Below are 16,855 nucleotides of genomic sequence, written 5' to 3' on the forward strand. Positions count from 1 at the left end.
GCTGCTGTAGGAGAGGGGTTGGAATTGATCAGGCTGGTGAGGGGGCACTATTAACTCCTGGCATCTCAGTGGCCCCCTCTCTGGGTCCCATTCCCTGGCTCTGCACCCTGGCCCTGCACCCTGGCCAGGGGAAGACCAATTTCTGCAGGAAACTCTGGGTACCAAACCCTCCCCTAAGCCAGCTTCCGAACAGGCTGTTCTTGTTTACGCCCCCCGTCCCAGGGGAACAGCGATTGCTCATCCTCGCCTGCGATTTGAGAGTGCCAAGTCTTTCAGGCCTGGAGGAAACACAAGCCCGGCTGGCCACTTGGCATCGGAATGCTCAGCTGGTCCCCTCCCGGGGCTCATGTGACTGCAGCCCAGCTATAAATACCAGAGGGGCCTCAGCCCAAGACAGAATTCGGGCTCCCGGAGGAGACAGCAGAGAGGATCTGAGCAAGTGTTGGTGGCAAAGGTCTGCAAAGCAGGTGGTGGGGGAGGCGGCCTCGCTCCAGCGATATGGATTATAAATCAAGCCTGATCCAGGATGGGAACCCCATGGAGAACCTGGAGAAGCAGCTGATCTGCCCCATCTGCCTGGAGATGTTTACCAAGCCGGTGGTGATCCTGCCCTGCCAGCACAACCTCTGCCGGAAGTGCGCCAGTGACGTCTTCCAGGTCGGTGCCGGCATGGCCTGTCCAGGGGCCCAGTGGTTCCTTCCCGCTGAGCCTAGGACCCTTCCAATCAGGACTGGCTCTTTCCCTCCAAAGGGAGGCCTGACGGTGGCTCAGGACTGGGCGGAGGGGGCTGGGGTGGTTCTGCGCCCCAGTCCTTCTCCATGGCGCATGTCCCCTCCCGCCCTGCCTGCCCTCCCTGTTCACTCTGTGGTCAAGAGTCAAATGCCTGGAGCGATAAGTGGGGGAGGCAGGCGGAGAGGAGAGAGAAACCAGACCCCTGGGGCCGAGCCAGCCTTGGTGGCAGGGCCAGGAGCTCTGGGAGGAGGGTGGCAGGCGGCCCTGGGCAGCAGGGGCATCTTCCCTTTGAGGGTGTTTGCTTCAATATGGGGGCAGGAGGGGCTCCATCTCCCTGAGAAAGACAAGTGGAGGTCCTGGCTGGGAGGCGGGAGGCGGGGTTCCCAGGGACACTGCAGGAAATGCTCTGTCCCTCTGGCTTCTGTGAAGTGCCAGTCCCAGGACCTTGCTGTAATCATAAGGCCCCTCTCAGGGGCGGGCAAACGGAGGCACAGAGAGATAAGGCTGCTTGCCCAACGACACTCAGAATAAAGGTGACTTGAACCCAGGTCTGCGGGCTCTGGTTTGACCGGAGCCTTGGAGTGAGCAGGGGATGGCTAGGAGACTGGGACAGGAAGCGACCGAGGAGGCACACGCCTCACCTCTGCCTTGGTCACCTGCAGGCTGCAAATCCCTACTGGACCAACCGGAGCAGCTCGCTGTCCATGTCTGGTGGCCGTTTCCGCTGCCCCTCCTGTCGCCACGAGGTGATCATGGATCGTCATGGGGTGTACGGTCTGCAGAGGAACCTGCTGGTGGAGAACATCATCGACATCTACAAGCAGGAGTGCTCCAGGTCAGCACAGGCCCCTGCCACCTCCCAGGCACTGTCCTCCTGCTGTGTCTGCTCAGCATGGCATCCCTGGGCAAGGACGCAGTTCAGAGCCACCGTCTTCCTCAGGCAGGAGTGGCTCCCGTGGCTGTTCAGCTCACCCGGTGCATGGGAAGGGGGTTAGCCTGCCCTCTTGGGGGACACTGAGACAGAGATGGGGGGAAAGATGAGGTGTAAGGAAAGGAGACGGGAGCCAGTGGCGTGGCCCCGGGTGGCAGAGAAAGTGCCCCGTGAGAACACAGCCAGGCTGCGGATAATAGCAACGGTCCTTCCCCCCACCTACAGCTGGGCCCTGGGATGCTTCCTCTAGGTGCCCCATGGCCCGGGCCTGACTTTTGTTAGCCCCATTCCACCGGCATCCGAGGCCCACAGAGGCAAAGTCAGTACCCAGCATTCCCGGCCGCAAAGCAAGACGAGGATCTGGGTTGACCCAGCCAACACAGCAGCTCCATCTCAGGCAGAACTTGAATGGTGGGGTTGTGCAGCGTCATGTCGGGCCTCCAAGTGGACAGAGACAGAGCCGTGCGGGAGGGAGAGCTTTATAAAAAAGGACGCCCTGGTGGGGGCATAGCTCAGTGGTGGAGCGTGTGTTTGGCCAGCACAAGGCGGGGTTCAAGCCCCAGCACCAGAGGAAAAAAGGTCAGGGCGTTCTGATGAGATGGTGCTCCAGAACCTTCACCAAGCCCCTGGAGCACCCTGCCCGAGGGAGACAGACCAGGCCCAGTGACCAAAACTCAGGCCTGCAGGATGGTATTTGCTCTTCTGATTCTGTTACTAAAGCATTGGGACCTCTTGGTCGAGGATTTGGGGCTTCGTTTTCTTTCCCAGTCTTCAAAAGGGGATGGACAGCAAGATCAGTTACTGTAGCGGGGCGAAGTGGTTCACATCTGTAATCCTAGAGACTCAGGAGGCTGAGGCAGGAGGATTGCAAGTTCAAGGCCAGCCTCAGCAATTTAGCAAGGCCCTAAGCATCTTAGTAAAACCCTGCCTCAAAACAAAAAATAAAAAAGGCCAGGGATGTGGCTCAGTGGTAAAGTGCCTATGGGTTCAATCCCCAGTACAAAAAAAAAAAAAAAATCTGTTATTGTGACTGTCAAATAAGATATGGATAGAAATGTTTAAAATCAAATATTTATTGAGAACTATGTGCAGGCATGTACTCAATGCTTTTTATACATTTTTCCTGTGTAATCCTCACAGTAATCCTCTAAGGCTTTCTTATTTCCATGAAGAAATAGATGGTCAGAGAGGTTCAGAGGTTTGTCCAAGGTTACACAGCCAGCAAGTGTTAAATCTATGACTGATTCCACAATCTGAATATTCTTAACTCTTGGGCTATCTTGCCCCTGGTATTCCTAGAACTCAGTGCTACAAAAATATAAACATATTGTTGATCAAAGAAATTTAAATACAATTGATATTGTACCAGATAATCAGCCCACCCAGCATGGACCTAAGAGCATGTCCTGTTCGAACCCTTTGAAGCCTTTCCGAAGAGTCAAGTGGTAATGACGGCTGCCCTATGCTGAGGGTCTGTCCCATGCCCTGCGCCTCACATTCTTTACAAACAACTTCCGCCCCAATTGCAGTAGTCCTGAGAGAGATTGAGGCTCTGAGAGGTGAGCTCATTTGTCCAAACCCACAATGAATAAGGGCAGAACAATCTGATTTGAACCCAGATGTTGAAACCTGAGCACGGCAGGGTGGGTCCCCGGGAGCGAGGTGAGCTCAGGCCACTGACCCTCAGGATCTTGCCGCACCTCTGCACGGCCATCCGGGGCTCTTTCCCCAGGGCATGGGGACAGGTGGTCTCCTGCCAGCATGGAGACCCTGGGCTCAAGGATGCAAAAAGACAAGTCTGGAAAGACACTTAGTCCAGAACTGGAGGGGACAATAAAGCCTGGGTGTGACCAGTCACGCAAGGCTGTTGGAAGGCGAGGCGTTGACACGGATAGAGGACAGTCATCATTTGACGTGGATGAGATCCCGTGGTGTCAGGGACTGGGAACCGTTCAGATGAGAGTATGGTCTAGCCGGAGGGGTGAGGCCTACCCCAACCTGGGTTGGGAAGTGGCTGATTTTATCCTGTGAGAAGGACACAGAACGTGCCGGAAGCCCTAAGTGGAGAATGCAGTGAAGGTGCCCTAAGCATGAGTGTAGAGGAGAGAGAAAGCCGCAGCTCTGGACCCAGGGGAGACTCCCTGGGAGTCAGTCGAGGCTGGCGCTGGGCCATCCCTGTGCTCGGCCATCCCTGTGCTAGATGTGTGACTCAGCAGCGCGTGGCCTCCTCTCTGAGCCTCAGGTGTCGCCGGGCTGTGCTTATTGGTTTATTCTTTCTACCTGGATTGAATGACATCTCCTCGCGCCCGGTACTGTCCACTGTAGATTCAGGGACGAGGTGACCAGGCGAGCGTCTCAGCTTGGGTGGAGGATACAGTCTGGAGGATTAAATATAGAATTACATGAGGCCATCGGTATAAATTGCTTAGTTCAGAGCCCAGTCTGCAGCAACCAAGAGCTGCGGTGACTATAATTAGAGCAAAGCGCTCTAGCCTCCCTTGCCCTGCCGGGCTGGGTGACCTTGGGCAAGTCAGTTCACTGGGGAGGGAGGGTTCCTATTTTCCAAACCACCTCCAAGTCCACTCTCTGGAATTCTAAGACCCGTCCCGTGTCCTCTGCATTGGCAGAGCCCCAAGCCAAGCCCAGCGGTCGAGTCCTGGGATGTGGGGATAGGTTTGGTGACATTGTTTCCCTGGTTCTGGTCCTCCTGTGATTGAAGCCGGGGGAGGGGCTCGGGACTCCCCCTGACCTGTGACTGTCCCTTACCTTAGCCGGCCCCTGCAGAAGGGCAGCCACCCGATGTGCAAAGAGCACGAAGATGAGAAAATCAACATCTACTGCCTCACGTGCGAGGTGCCCACGTGTTCCATGTGCAAGGTGTTCGGAGCCCACCAGGCCTGCGAGGTGGCCCCGCTGCAGAGTGTCTTCCAGGGACAGAAGGTACCAGCTTGGGCTGCTTCTACCCCTAGATGATTCAGGAGGTGGATTTGATCCTCGTTGATTTGCTGAGCAGGCCTTTTAGGAATAGTCCCTCGGGAGGGACTTCCCAGGCCGCAGGGACATCAGCCCTTGCCTTCCTGGGGGAGGTGGCTGAGCTCATGGGTTATACTTAGAACCATCTGAGAGCCCCTGGGTGTGGCCACAGGGGAGAAGCCAGACCCCACCGCCAGGACACCAGGCCCTCTCAGGCCACGGCTTCTCCATCCTGTGTACTTTGGGCCCCAGATATCTCCACCTGAGCCTCAGAGCTCCAGACTCCATACTCGCCTGCAACGGGAGGCAGCCTAGAGCCCTCTCCTGGGGCCCCTGACCTCACCATCCTGTCTACCTGGTAAACTCTAGCTCCCCTTTCTGTACTCTTTCTTCCCTACTTTCTATTCCTCTCTTGATCTCTTTCTTCTAGAACTTTCCAACTCTATTTCCTTTCTCAGTTACCAGCCCCTCCTCTGCTAGTACCTGGCTGTGTGTTTTGAGCAGCTCAGCTGCCTTCTCTGGGCCTCATCTGTAAAATAAGGGATGCATATCGCTCTGATATTCTCTGCTATGGACCTGAGTGACACCCCAGTAAAGCTGGAGACCCTTTCTAGCAGAGAGGGGACTGAGGGCACCATGTCTCTGCCATGTTTGAGCATGCCAGCCTGAGTCTGTTTCTGTGTCTCTCCTCCTGACTCCCATCCACTCCTCCCCTCTAGACTGAACTGAGTAACTGTGTCTCCATGCTGGTGGCGGGGAATGACCGTGTGCAGACCATCATCACTCAGCTGGAGGACTCCTGTCGAGTGACCAAGGTGAGGGGACGCAAGAGCCCTGCCTGGAGGTTTGAAGTCCCATAAAACTGGTCTCTGGGAAAGACTCACTCCTGGGTTGTGAATGAAGGCTGCGGCTTGGAGCCCCTGGTAATCCACAGGGATGGCCGGGGAGGGACGAAGCCGTCCATCTGCTCACTTAACAAATGTCTTGTGGGCACAGCTGTGTCGGGCATGACCAAGACGGACCTGGTCCCTGACCAGGGAGTGCCCGCCAATCATCTCCAGCATTTATTCAGCACTAGTAATTTTCAGAACACTCTTCTCCAGTGTGCTGTGGAGCCCAAAGCTCCTCCAACGTTAGAGGCACATGACCCCCCACCCTGGGGGTTCTGACTCGGTAGGTCTGGGAGGAAGCATGCAACTCTGCATTTCTGACAAGCTCCCAGGGTTTGCCCAAGCTGCAGGCCCACGGGCCACACTCTGAGTGGCAAGACTGCAGAGGGCAGAAGGGGACTTTCCCAGCCCTGCAGAAGCATCCAGGATTCCTGTCTCCCCTTGAGGCGGGGAGCTGGAGATGAGCTGGGGAAGTAACTGCCACGGGTGAAAAGTTGAGGGCAGGGTGGGTTCAAAGGAAGGAGGGGGACAAGGTGATGGCCTCTGAGAGTTCCCCATCTGAGAGGCACTTCTGTCATATCCACTGTACAGAGCAGGTAGCTCAGGTGTGGCATAAGGGAGCTTGCCCCTCCGCTGGAGCCGCTACAGGGAGCTGACTTCCACCTCACCTGGGAGTGAGGCGGACCTTCCTGCCTCCAGCCTCAGCCTCAACCCCACGTGGAGGGAAATGTGCAACTTGGGGCCTGGAGAGGGGTCACCTTCTGTGACCTGAGTCTCCAGCTGTTCTCCACGATACCAGCTTCCACACGTCACTGAGCGTCTCTGAGACCTCACGGGTGCTTTCCTCCTCACCGGCCTTCACTTTGCCTTCTGCCAAATGGGGATGTCATAAGGCCTCCTCCAAAGCTACGTAGTAGGGACCCCACGGGATGTGACCATGGGATTTCTGTCCCCAGGAGAACAGTCACCAGGTGAAGGAAGAGCTGAGTCAGAAGTTCGACACCCTGTACGCCATCCTGGACGAGAAGAAGAGCGAGTTACTGCAGCGGATCACGCGGGAGCAGGAGGAGAAGCTGGGCTTCATCGAGGCTCTCATCCAGCAGTACCGTGGGCAGCTCGACAAGTCCACCAAGCTGGTGGAGACAGCCATCCAGTCCCTGGACGAGCCTGGCGGGGCCACGTTCCTCCTGGTGAGTGGGACTCAGAAGGCCTGGCAGCTTCAGGGTGTGCCCTTCCACTGCCCACCCATGGCCCCTTGGACAAGTCATTTAAACCCGAGAGGCTCAGTTTTCTCATCTGTGAAATGGGCATGTAACAAACTACCTTCCTCTTACTGATTTAATGAGGATCAAATAAGGGGATGGTTGTGAATTGACTTTGGAAGCTCCAACATACAGGGGTCCACAGAGAGGCAATTAATTGAGCACCTAGTATAGCACAGGCGCTGAGGTGGATACAGAGGTGAACAAGGCAGAGCCTGGAAGAGCTTGTGGGGAGATGACAGAAAAGGCTCGGCTGTAAGACGTCAGAGTTCAGTTCACTAAAAACTTCCTCAGCTCCTGTGGGCTAGGCTTTGCACCTGAAGAGGTGATTAGGCTGCTTCTGACTGGGAGGCTTCGGGCTGTAGGAGGACTTGGATTGATACCTGGAGAATCCTGGCCTCCTACCAGGCCAATGGGAGGGTCCAAGTGTGGTGACCAAGACACGTGCAGACCATGGACAGAGGGGGAAAATCCAAGTTCCGTTCAGCTCAGGTGGGGTGTGGGTCACCACTGGGCTAGGGACAGGCACCCAGTGTCCATCTGCAGCACCCAGTCACTGTCTCTGCACATTTCCTGGGGTTACCCCTGGCTGTAGTCCTAACCTCTGTCCTCTCTTCCCCCACAGAGTGCCAGGGAACTCATCAAAAGGTCAGTGTCCTCCAGGGCCTCTGGCCTAATCGCCCAACGCCCAGCAGGGCCCCTGATGCCTGTCCAGTGGGACCCCTGAGCTTTAGGCCCACGGGGAGGGGACCCTGGATGGCTTTTCTGGCCTGTGCATCCCTACTTCCTTGGACCATCCTTCTGCTTGAGGCTGGAGAGGAAACACTCTGCCCCCCGCCTCCGGGAGTCTCTCCCTGAAGCTAGGGCTTGGGCCTGGCCCAGAGCTGGGGCTGCCCCATGAGACCCCAGAGCTGAGCCTCGTGGTGTCACCCTTCTCTCTCCCTGCAGCATCGTGGAAGCTTCCAAGGGCTGCCAGCTGGGCAAGATAGAGCAGGGCTTTGAAAACATGGACTACTTTACTTTGGACCTAGAATACATAGCGGACACCCTCAGGGCCATCGACTTTGGGACAGGTAAAGGAGGCCATGGTGCCACTTGTCTGTCTGCTTGGCCCCGAAGGCCAGCATCTCTCCCACCAAGCCCCATGGGGAGGCCGCTACACTAACAACCCCACCAGCTGCCAAGCCAAACTCATGCGGCCAACCTCTAGATGAGCCCAGAGCCCAGTACAGTGCCTGGAGCATAATTGTGGAGCAATAAGTTATTTATGGATCCAAAGACGGAGTGTAAGGAATCAGACCTGAGTTTAAATCCCAATTCTGCCATTTGTGTGTTATCTGTGTGACCTTTGCAAGGTCCCCCTCCACCTCTTTGAGCTTCATTTTATAACTTCAAGAACTAGGTTGAAGTTGGGTTTGGTGACGCACACCTCTAATCCCCGCTGCTTGGGAGGCTGAGGCAGGAGGATTGCAAGTTCAAGGCCAACCTCAGCAACTTAACAAGACCCTGTCTCAAAAAATAAAAAGGGCCGGGGACATGGCTCAGTGGTTGAGCACCCCTGGGTTCTATCCCCAGTAACAAAAAAAGGTCCTAAAACTGAAATAGCAATGGATGAGTCCATCCCTTACTGTAAGATCACCCCCTTGCTCCATGGCTTCCCTCCCTAAACTGAGGTATTCAAGAGTGGGTGCTGCCTGTGGACATGACCTTCCTCAGTTGCATCGTAGGTAAAATGGAAGGATACCATCAATAGCTACCAACGGCTGCCAATTACTGAGCCCGTTGATTAGGCTTTCCCTGTCCCGCGCACTAAGCCCTTAACATCAATCCTATCCTTCAGTACAACTTTATGAGATAGGTTCTATTATCATTTCTATTTTGTAGTTGAGGAAACTAAAGCTCAGAGAGGATAAGCAAGTAGTTCAAGGCCACACAGCTAGTGAGTAGTCCACTCCAATCCCACTGTGGGTCATCTGGCTCACAGGACCCTGCTGAGGGTATATGACATGCCGTGTATACAGCACTTAGCACAACACTTGGCAAACAGTGAGTCCCCAGTGAAAGCTAAAGTGAGAAGTGGTTGTGATAATGATTAAACAACAACAAACTCCCTGGGTTACGCACAGAACCCAGGCCCTTGGCTAGAATGCTGACTGTGACTTTGGAGGCATTTTGGCTTGTTTTGTTTTTGTTTTTTCGGTACCAGGGACTGAGCCCACGGGTACTTAACCACTGAGCCACATCCCCAGATTTTTTTTAAAATTTATTTATTATAATTTTTGGTGTTGGGAATCAAACCCAGGGCCTTGTGCATGCAAGGCAAGTGCTCTACCAACTGAGCTATACCCCCAGCCCTATTTATTTTATTTTGAGAAAGGGTCTCACTAAGTTGCTTAGGGCCTCACTCAATTGCTAAGTCTGGCCTCAAACTTGCAATCCTCCTGTCTCAGCCTCCAGAGTTGCTGGTATTACAGGTGTGCTCCCCACACCGGGCTTTTGGAGGCATTTTGGAGACACTTGACAAACCCTGACTACACAACCCCTCAGGGGTCCCACAGGATTAAGGAGGTGTCTTGGGAGAGGGGTGGGGAAGGGGCATGCTCCCTGTTTGGAGAGCTCGAAGGAGACGCCCCAGGATGAGAAAATGGGGTCACAGCTTGCAGCTCGGTCACTGTCCCTCTGGTACTCAGTGTAAGGAGCAGAGATGGCCCCAGACCTGTTCCTTCCCATATCCTCCCCTCTGTGGGCTGAGGAATGAGGAAGATGGGTCAGGTGCTGAGCAAGCCGATTTCAAAAGCAGAGTGAAATGATCTTCTAGGACTCTGACCTGAGAAGGAGGAGTCTGTCCTGTGCTCCCCAGGCAACCTCTGTCTGTCTGAGATGTGCAGAGGCAGGAGGGCTGCTCCCTAGGTCCCCCCCAGGTCTCTGTGGCCACAGGCCAACAGGGATAAACCCTGCGGCTGGAGGGAGAAAAGAGTCCCGAGGAGGCAGGAACATGGAGGCCTGCCTTGGGACGGGTTTCTGTGGCCTCCCGGTGGCCCTTGGAGCCAGGCAGGGGGAGAGGGCTCGCAGCCTGGCTGTTCCTGGCAGCTGGTCTGGGGAAGCAGCACCATCCTAACACAGCTGGTCTCTGTCACAGATGAGGATGAGGAAGAGTTCATTGAGGAAGAGGAAGATCAGGGAGAGGAAGTGTCCACAGAAGGGAAGGAGGAAGGTAAGAACTCCAAGGGTCTCCATCCATTCCTTCCGTACAACGCGAGGTACCTACCGTTTGCACAGTGCCATGCCGGCATTGGGGGTGACACTTTGTCCTATTCCCAGTGTGTGTCTTAAACCCATGAAGGGCAAGGTTATTACTCTTTACCTTTAATGAGAAAACCAGCTACATGCAGTGGCGCATGCCTGTAATCCCAGAGACTCAGGAGGCTGAGGCAGGAGGATCTCAATTCTGAGGCCAGCCTTAGTAATTTGCAATTTGGTGAGGCCCTCAGCAAATTAGCAAGACTCTGCCTCAAAATAAAAAAATTTTAAAAAATTAAACAAGGGCTGGAGATGTAGCTCAGTGGTAGAGTAACCCTGGGTTCAATTCCCAGTGCCAACAAACAAACCCCCAAATTATTAATCATAGAAAGTTTCCGTTTCATATGTAGGTGACCCTCCTCAGTGGAAAGAAATTCTACACAGAAGGGGAAAAGACAGGCCACTGAGGGAAAAGACAAGGGGCCTTAAGCCAGGCTAGGTCCACTGAGATGTTTTCATCAGGCAGCAATAGTGTTCAAAGTTTTTGAAAATTCATTACTAACATTTTAAAAATTACAGATGTATTTATTTTATTTTTTGCAATACCTGTGATCAAACAGAAGGCCCCACACATGCTAGGTGAGTGCTCTACCATGGAGCTATCCCCCAGCCCTTCTTAAGTTTTGAGCCAGGGTCTTGCTAAGTTGCTGAGGGTGGCCTTGAATTTGTGATCCTCCAGCCTCAGTCTCCCAAGTTGCGGGGATTACAGGTGTGCGCCACTTCACTGGGCTCCACTTTGGTTTTAAAAGGAAGAGACCAGGAAGGAAATATGGTTTAATGGCTTTATTTCTAAGTCGCTGCTAGGTACTGGGTTCAGTCCTTAGCACCACAAAAAAAAAAAAAAAAAAAAAAGGACTGGGGTTGTGGCTCAGTGGCAGAGCGCTTGCCTAGCATGTGTGAGGCACTGGGTTGAATTCTCAGCACCACATATAAATAAAAAAAGATCCATCAACAACTAAAAAAAATTTTTTTAAATAAAAAAATAAAATAAAGGCATTCTGTCCATCTACAACCACAAAAAAGTTAAAAATAATTGCTATATTTCTAAGTTGCTACATTTCTTAAGCTCTGGGTCTGAATCCCTTTCTGACCAAGTGCTTCTTTTTAAAATTTCAGGACACCAATAAGGAGCTGGATGAGAGACCCTCTGGATGCAGAGAGACTGGGGAGGGGGGGCGGGCCCACCTGCCTTGGTGATAGGCCCGGGAGGGAGGGGTCGGGGCCCAGCTGCAATAGGGAGGTCTTCTCTGCTCAGAGAGCAGGGACTAGAGTAGGACCCCATCACTGTGTCCAGCAGCCACTGAACCAGAATGGGAAACGTGCTTGAAGCCATCACAAAGGACACTTTTCTACGTTGGTGCAAAATGAAATATTTTGTACATTTTTAAAATGTGATTTTTTTTTCTTTTTGTATATACTTGTATATGTATGTCAATTTGGTGCTTTTTGTAAAGGAACTTTTGTATAACGCTTGATTGTCAGAAAGAGGGGGAGAAAGCCAGGCAGATGGAGCCACCCCCTTCCTTCCTTCATGGGGGGGGGGGGCAGGGCAGCACTCAGGGGCCTAGGAAGGGGAAATGTACTGTATCTCAGGTCCCATCCCCGCCGTGGTGGGGGTCTGAGTTCGTGTCCTATGTTGTTTTAATAAATGCACAACGCTCTCTTCCTGTTATTACAAACCATCTGAGTTTTCTTTCATTCAGCCTGTTTTCCCCCAAAAAGGGGGTCTTTTGTGTGGTGGTGGTGGGGGGTCCATCAGTTTGGGCACTCAGGAAACTGGTTGTGAGGATTTGAAATTTGTTTTTACTGGGCAAGGATGGAGGGTCCAGAGTTCAGCTTTCAGCACCTACCTCTTTCCCTCCAGGGCCTATTGTATTTTCACTGGGAAAGGATTTATTTGGGGAAGGATCAAGTTTGGGCTCCTTCCCAGGGATTGTCTTGACACTGGGAAAGCATATATTGAGAAAGGATCAATGTTATCAATGTTTGCCATATTCCTCCCTCTTCCCAGGCCACCGTTTTGGGGGCTGTCATTTCCGAATCCTTCACTGGGGATTGAACCCAGGGACACTGAACCTGCAATCCTCCTGCCTCAACTTCCCAAGTAGCTGGGATTACAAGTGTGTGCCACTATTGCAGAAAGCTCAGTCCTTGTCCCCAATGCCAATCCAATAACAAGGATACAGTTTTGAGAAAAAGGAAAAAGAAGATGTATTTCTTTGCTAGCAAAGCAGAAACACAGGGGACTCCTGTCCCAATGGCTGAGATTCTGCCCTTCAGTATAGGAACAGGGGGTTTTTCAAGAGGTGATTCAGAGAAAATGAGATTAGAGAGGGGAGATCAGGAAGGAGATCAGGGAAAGAAGGGAAGAGAAGTTTGGGAAAAAGAAAAAGTCAAGTGAGTTTCCAAGCAATGAGGGTTATAGTCAAAGCATCAAGTGAACCCCTGTTACACTACCACTCCTAGTTTAAGAAGCATCTTTAAACCAGCATTTCCCAATGCGAAACCATGGAAAACTAGCCCTGAGATGATCCTTACAGAGGAGGTTTGATGTATTGTTGCCCTGGTTCACCAGAAAACAGGCCTGAGAAAAAGCCTGGGTTGTAGCCTGGCTCGGTGGCACACACTGTAATCCCAGTGGCTTAGAAGGCTGAGGCAGGAGGATCGATGGCAAGTTCAAAGCCAGCCTCAGCCACTCAGCAAGGACCTCCACAACTCAGTGTGACCCTGTCTGTAAATAAAATATAAAATAGGGCTAGGAATGTGGCTCAGTGGTGGAGTGTCCCTGAGTTAATTCCCTGGGCACACACACACAAAAAAGGTCTAGATGCTTTAGCTGGTGGTCAAGTCCAAGGGTAGACAGAATAAAGGAAGATGGAAGCAAGGCAGATGGAGAGGCAAAAGCACACCGGCTGCATTACCAAGCTGGCCACAGCTTCACCAAAGCCCTGCTGTGGCTGTCTGAAAGCACCTAGCAGGTCACACAGAAGGCAACAAGTTCCAGCAGTTCCTGGGGGCAGGGAGGAGGGGGGGAGGAGGAGGAGAGGTTTGTGGGCTGACTCCTTCCCATCTCCTGTTTCCTCTCTGAGTTGAAGTTGGCTTCCTGCACTCCCAGGTAGCATCACGTGGCCCCCTAGTGGGCACCTCCATGGTCCAGTTGAGTTGGAACTATAGGGCTCTGCGGAGAGCGCGCTGTACTGTCACCCTCCAGGAACCTGTAACTTCAAGCTTTGTATATACTAGTATATACCCTGCGGAATCTGTCCAGCCTTTTAGACACGCACAACACAATGGCAAGGTAAGGCCGGTTGCAGTCCTGGCTTAAAAGAAGCTGAGACCCTTAAGTGCTGCCTGATCTTGGTCTCATTATTTTTTTGGTGGATGGAATATTTAGCCCAGCAAGAACTAGGGAGTTCTTGGCTCACATGACTCCCCCAGAACTAGCACATGATTGAACTCCCTTTAGGAAAGCCCTAACCCTTCCCACCTCTGCCCACTTCCCTTCCAAGAGTTTTTCCTAAAGCTAACTTGGTCCCTAACTGGGAATTCCAAGGAATCAGATTTTGGTCTCTTTTCTAGACCTTTCTCAATATTTTAATTAAAAAAAAAATGTGTAGCACACACAAAAGTGCATAAAAGTAGTTATAAGGTTTAATGAAGCCCTGCATTACTACCACTCAGGCCAACACAAAGAATACTGCCAGCCCCCAGAACTGTCCTCATGTCTCCCTCCCAATGTAGCTGCTCCTTCTGCCTGAGGTTAGCCAGTGTCTTTTTTCAGGTAATCACTCACTTGCTTTTCTTGATGGTTTTATCTCACAAAGTATCTTCCCACAGAAGACCAAAAGAATTTGAAACCAGAAAGACGAAGCCTTCTGTACCATGAAATCACAAGAATCAGTATCATAACCTGGGTACATTCCGTCTCCAGATGGCCACTCCAGGTTACTGATTACATGGGAAGCAGGCACTTCAGTCTCATATCTTGTCACTTATTGGGGCGGGTGGAGGTCAGGCTAAGCTCTGAAGTCAGTTCCTTTAAATTCCAGGAAAAGCTGAGTGCGCGGGGCTGGCGATGTGGCTCAAGTGTTGGCGCACTTGCCTAGCAAGCGTGAGGCACTGGGTTCAATTCTCAGCACCACATAAAAATAAAATAAAGATATTGTGTCCACCTAAAAAAACTAAAAAAAAAAATATATTAAAAAAAAAAAAAGCTGGGCGCGGTGGCTCACACCTGTAATCCTAGCGATGAGGGAGGCTGAGGCAGGAGGATGGAAAATCCAACGTCAGCCTCGGCAATTCAGTGAGGCCCTGTTTCAAAATAAAAAATAAAAAGGGTTGGGGATGTGGCTCTGTGATAAAGCGCCCCTAGGTTAAATCCCTAGTAGGAAACAAAACCAGACACACTAAGGCTCTTTCTGTCCTGGCAAATTTGAATACTTAAAGCTGGTGATTTCTTTCTTTGTTGCTGTTCTGGTGTTTGGGATTGAATCCAGGACCTCTCCACATGTTCTGCAAGCCCTCCACCTGAGCTTCATCCTAGCTCCTAAAGAAGGGTTCTTTATTATTATTATTATTATTATTTCATTTTTTTTTAGTTGAAGTCGAACATAATCTATTTTATTTATTTATTTTTATGTGGTGCTGAGGATCAAACCCAAGGCCTCGCACGTGCTAGGTGAGCGCTCTACCCCAGAGCCACAATCCCAGCCCCCTAAAGAAGAGTTCTTGATCTACAAACTTCCTTTAAGATCACCTTGCAAGACAGGAAAGCTGGCTTGAGGGGTTTTATGCAATGAATCTCAAATATAGTTCCATAGGCTGCTGCATCAGAATCATCAGGAAAGGTTTCCCCCTCCCTAAACCTTTCATTATGGGAAATTTTTTAAATACTGAAAAGTAGAAAGAATAGTGTACCCCCATGGACCCACCATTTTCTTTTCAATTTTTTTTTCTTTTCTTTTTTGGTACTGGGGACTGAATCCAGGGATGCTTTACCACTGAGCTACATTCCCCAGCCCTTTTTTAAATTTTCAGACAGGGTTCGCTAAGTGGCTGAGGCTGGTCTCAAACTTGCGATTCTTAACATTCCTAATCCTAATCGCTGAATTACCGGCATGCACCACTGTACCGGTCTGAAGTTTTTATTAATGAACTTTTTGGTTAGTTGAACTCTTGCAAATTGATTAAAATGCATTCTGAGGATACGCGGGTGGTGGGTCTGTTGGGTGTGGGAGACTCCTCCTTCTTGGAGAACATCATGGAATCCCTTACCCTCCCCCTCCCCTCCAAAGGGCGCCAAGCCAAGAGCGCCAAATTCAAAGGTTTCCTTGACCAATCGGCATAGGACACTGTGTCCGCTCAGTGATCCCGAGTCACCCTGCCAATCAGCACCTGCCACGTGCTGTAAGCAACTCTTCTTAAGCCAAAGCTTGTAAGCACACTCTCTCTTCCGTGTCCTCTGCTCTCTCCCTCTTCTTTCTTTCCTCTCTCTACCCTTTCTTTATCTTTCTGCGCCCCCCCTCTACCTCTCCTTTGGGCAGCCCCCCAATAAAATCTCTTGGTTGACTCTCCCGTCTCAGGTGAGTCACTTGCCTTTGAGGGACAACCTCGAACTCCATTTCTCCTGTTAAACTCTCACCACAGGGTTCTGACACCATGTGCGCAAACCCAGCAAGCAGTTGATTCTGCAGGGGACACCAGCTGGGTGTCCACATAATTCAACTCTAATACTATCTAACTGGAGGACTTGGTCTCCCCCCACTTTAGGTGTCAGTCATAAGCCCCAGGTTGTTTTACTTGTGATTCTGACCTACTAAATCGGGGTTCCCAAACCCACTCCTTGAGTTTGATCACAATGTTACTTAAAGCTCGATGACAATACAATCACGAAGACAAAGTCTTGGGAAAAAAAGAAAGGTTTATTGTATTGCTGGCAAAGGAGAAACACTGGGGACTCCAGTCCCAAAGGCTGTGATTCCGCCTATCTACAGGCTTTTATAGAAGTGATTCAGAGAAAGTGAGATTGGGGAGGAGAGATTAGGGAGGAGAAGATCAGGGCAGTTATCTGTCCTTGAGCCCATACCCCCGACAGGAACGAAGCAACACAGACTTTGGGGATGGCACCAGAAGATCGCAGAAATGACTACCTCCCCAATTAACAATGGAATTATAACTCCCAACAGAGAACACGTGGAATGTAGGCTTTGAATCCCAAAAATTCACGCCTCTGGGACGGGAGTCCCCTGTGCTTCCCTATTACTAACGAAGCAATAAACCTTCTTTTCCTTTTTCTTAAAACTATGTTCTTGTTATTGGGTTGGCATCAGAGACAAGGACTAAGCTTTTGGTAACAAAGAGACTCATAAGGCAAGGTGTGTGGGAAGGGGTTCCGAGTTTCCATGCCCTCTCCAGGCACACCACCCTCCAGGAGTCTCCATGTGTTTATCTGGAAACTTCCTGAACCCTGTCATTTGTTTTTTTTTTTTTTTGGTACTGGGAATTGAACTCAGGGGAACTCAGCCACTGAGCCACATCCCCAGCTCTATTTTGTGTTTTATTTAGACACAGGGTCTCACTGAGTTGCTTAGTGCCTCGCTTTTTGCTGACACTGGCTTTGAATTCGTGATCCTCCCATCTCAGCCTCCTGAGCCGCTGGGATTACAGGCCTGCGCCACTGCACCCGGCTTCTTTTGGGGTTTTATGGAGACTCTGTTATAAGCATGATTAAAGCCTGGACAACCACGTAGAAATGTGGTTGAACAAAA

At 51.4% G+C, this 16,855-nt stretch overlaps 1 protein-coding gene across 1 annotated transcript; it reads left to right on the forward strand.

Annotated features, from left to right (window-relative positions):
* The first annotated feature begins 286 nt into the window (after positions 1–286).
* Trim63 (tripartite motif containing 63) lies at positions 287–11,767 on the forward strand. The gene is made up of 9 exons (XM_046418901.2): positions 287–657; positions 1,395–1,567; positions 4,435–4,603; positions 5,356–5,451; positions 6,483–6,716; positions 7,414–7,436; positions 7,737–7,861; positions 9,928–10,002; positions 11,205–11,767. The coding sequence occupies exons 1-9, from the start codon at positions 499–501 to the stop codon at positions 11,213–11,215; spliced, it is 1,065 nt and encodes a 354-aa protein (XP_046274857.1). The 5' UTR covers positions 287–498; the 3' UTR covers positions 11,216–11,767.
* Positions 11,768–16,855: the final 5,088 nt, after the last annotated feature.

This window comes from Marmota monax, unplaced genomic scaffold (genome assembly GCF_021218885.2).
Source record: "Marmota monax isolate L192 unplaced genomic scaffold, Marmota_monax_Labrador192_F-V1.1 WCK01_AAM20220418_F8-fsc00008, whole genome shotgun sequence".
NCBI classification, from domain to species: domain Eukaryota; kingdom Metazoa; phylum Chordata; class Mammalia; order Rodentia; family Sciuridae; genus Marmota; species Marmota monax.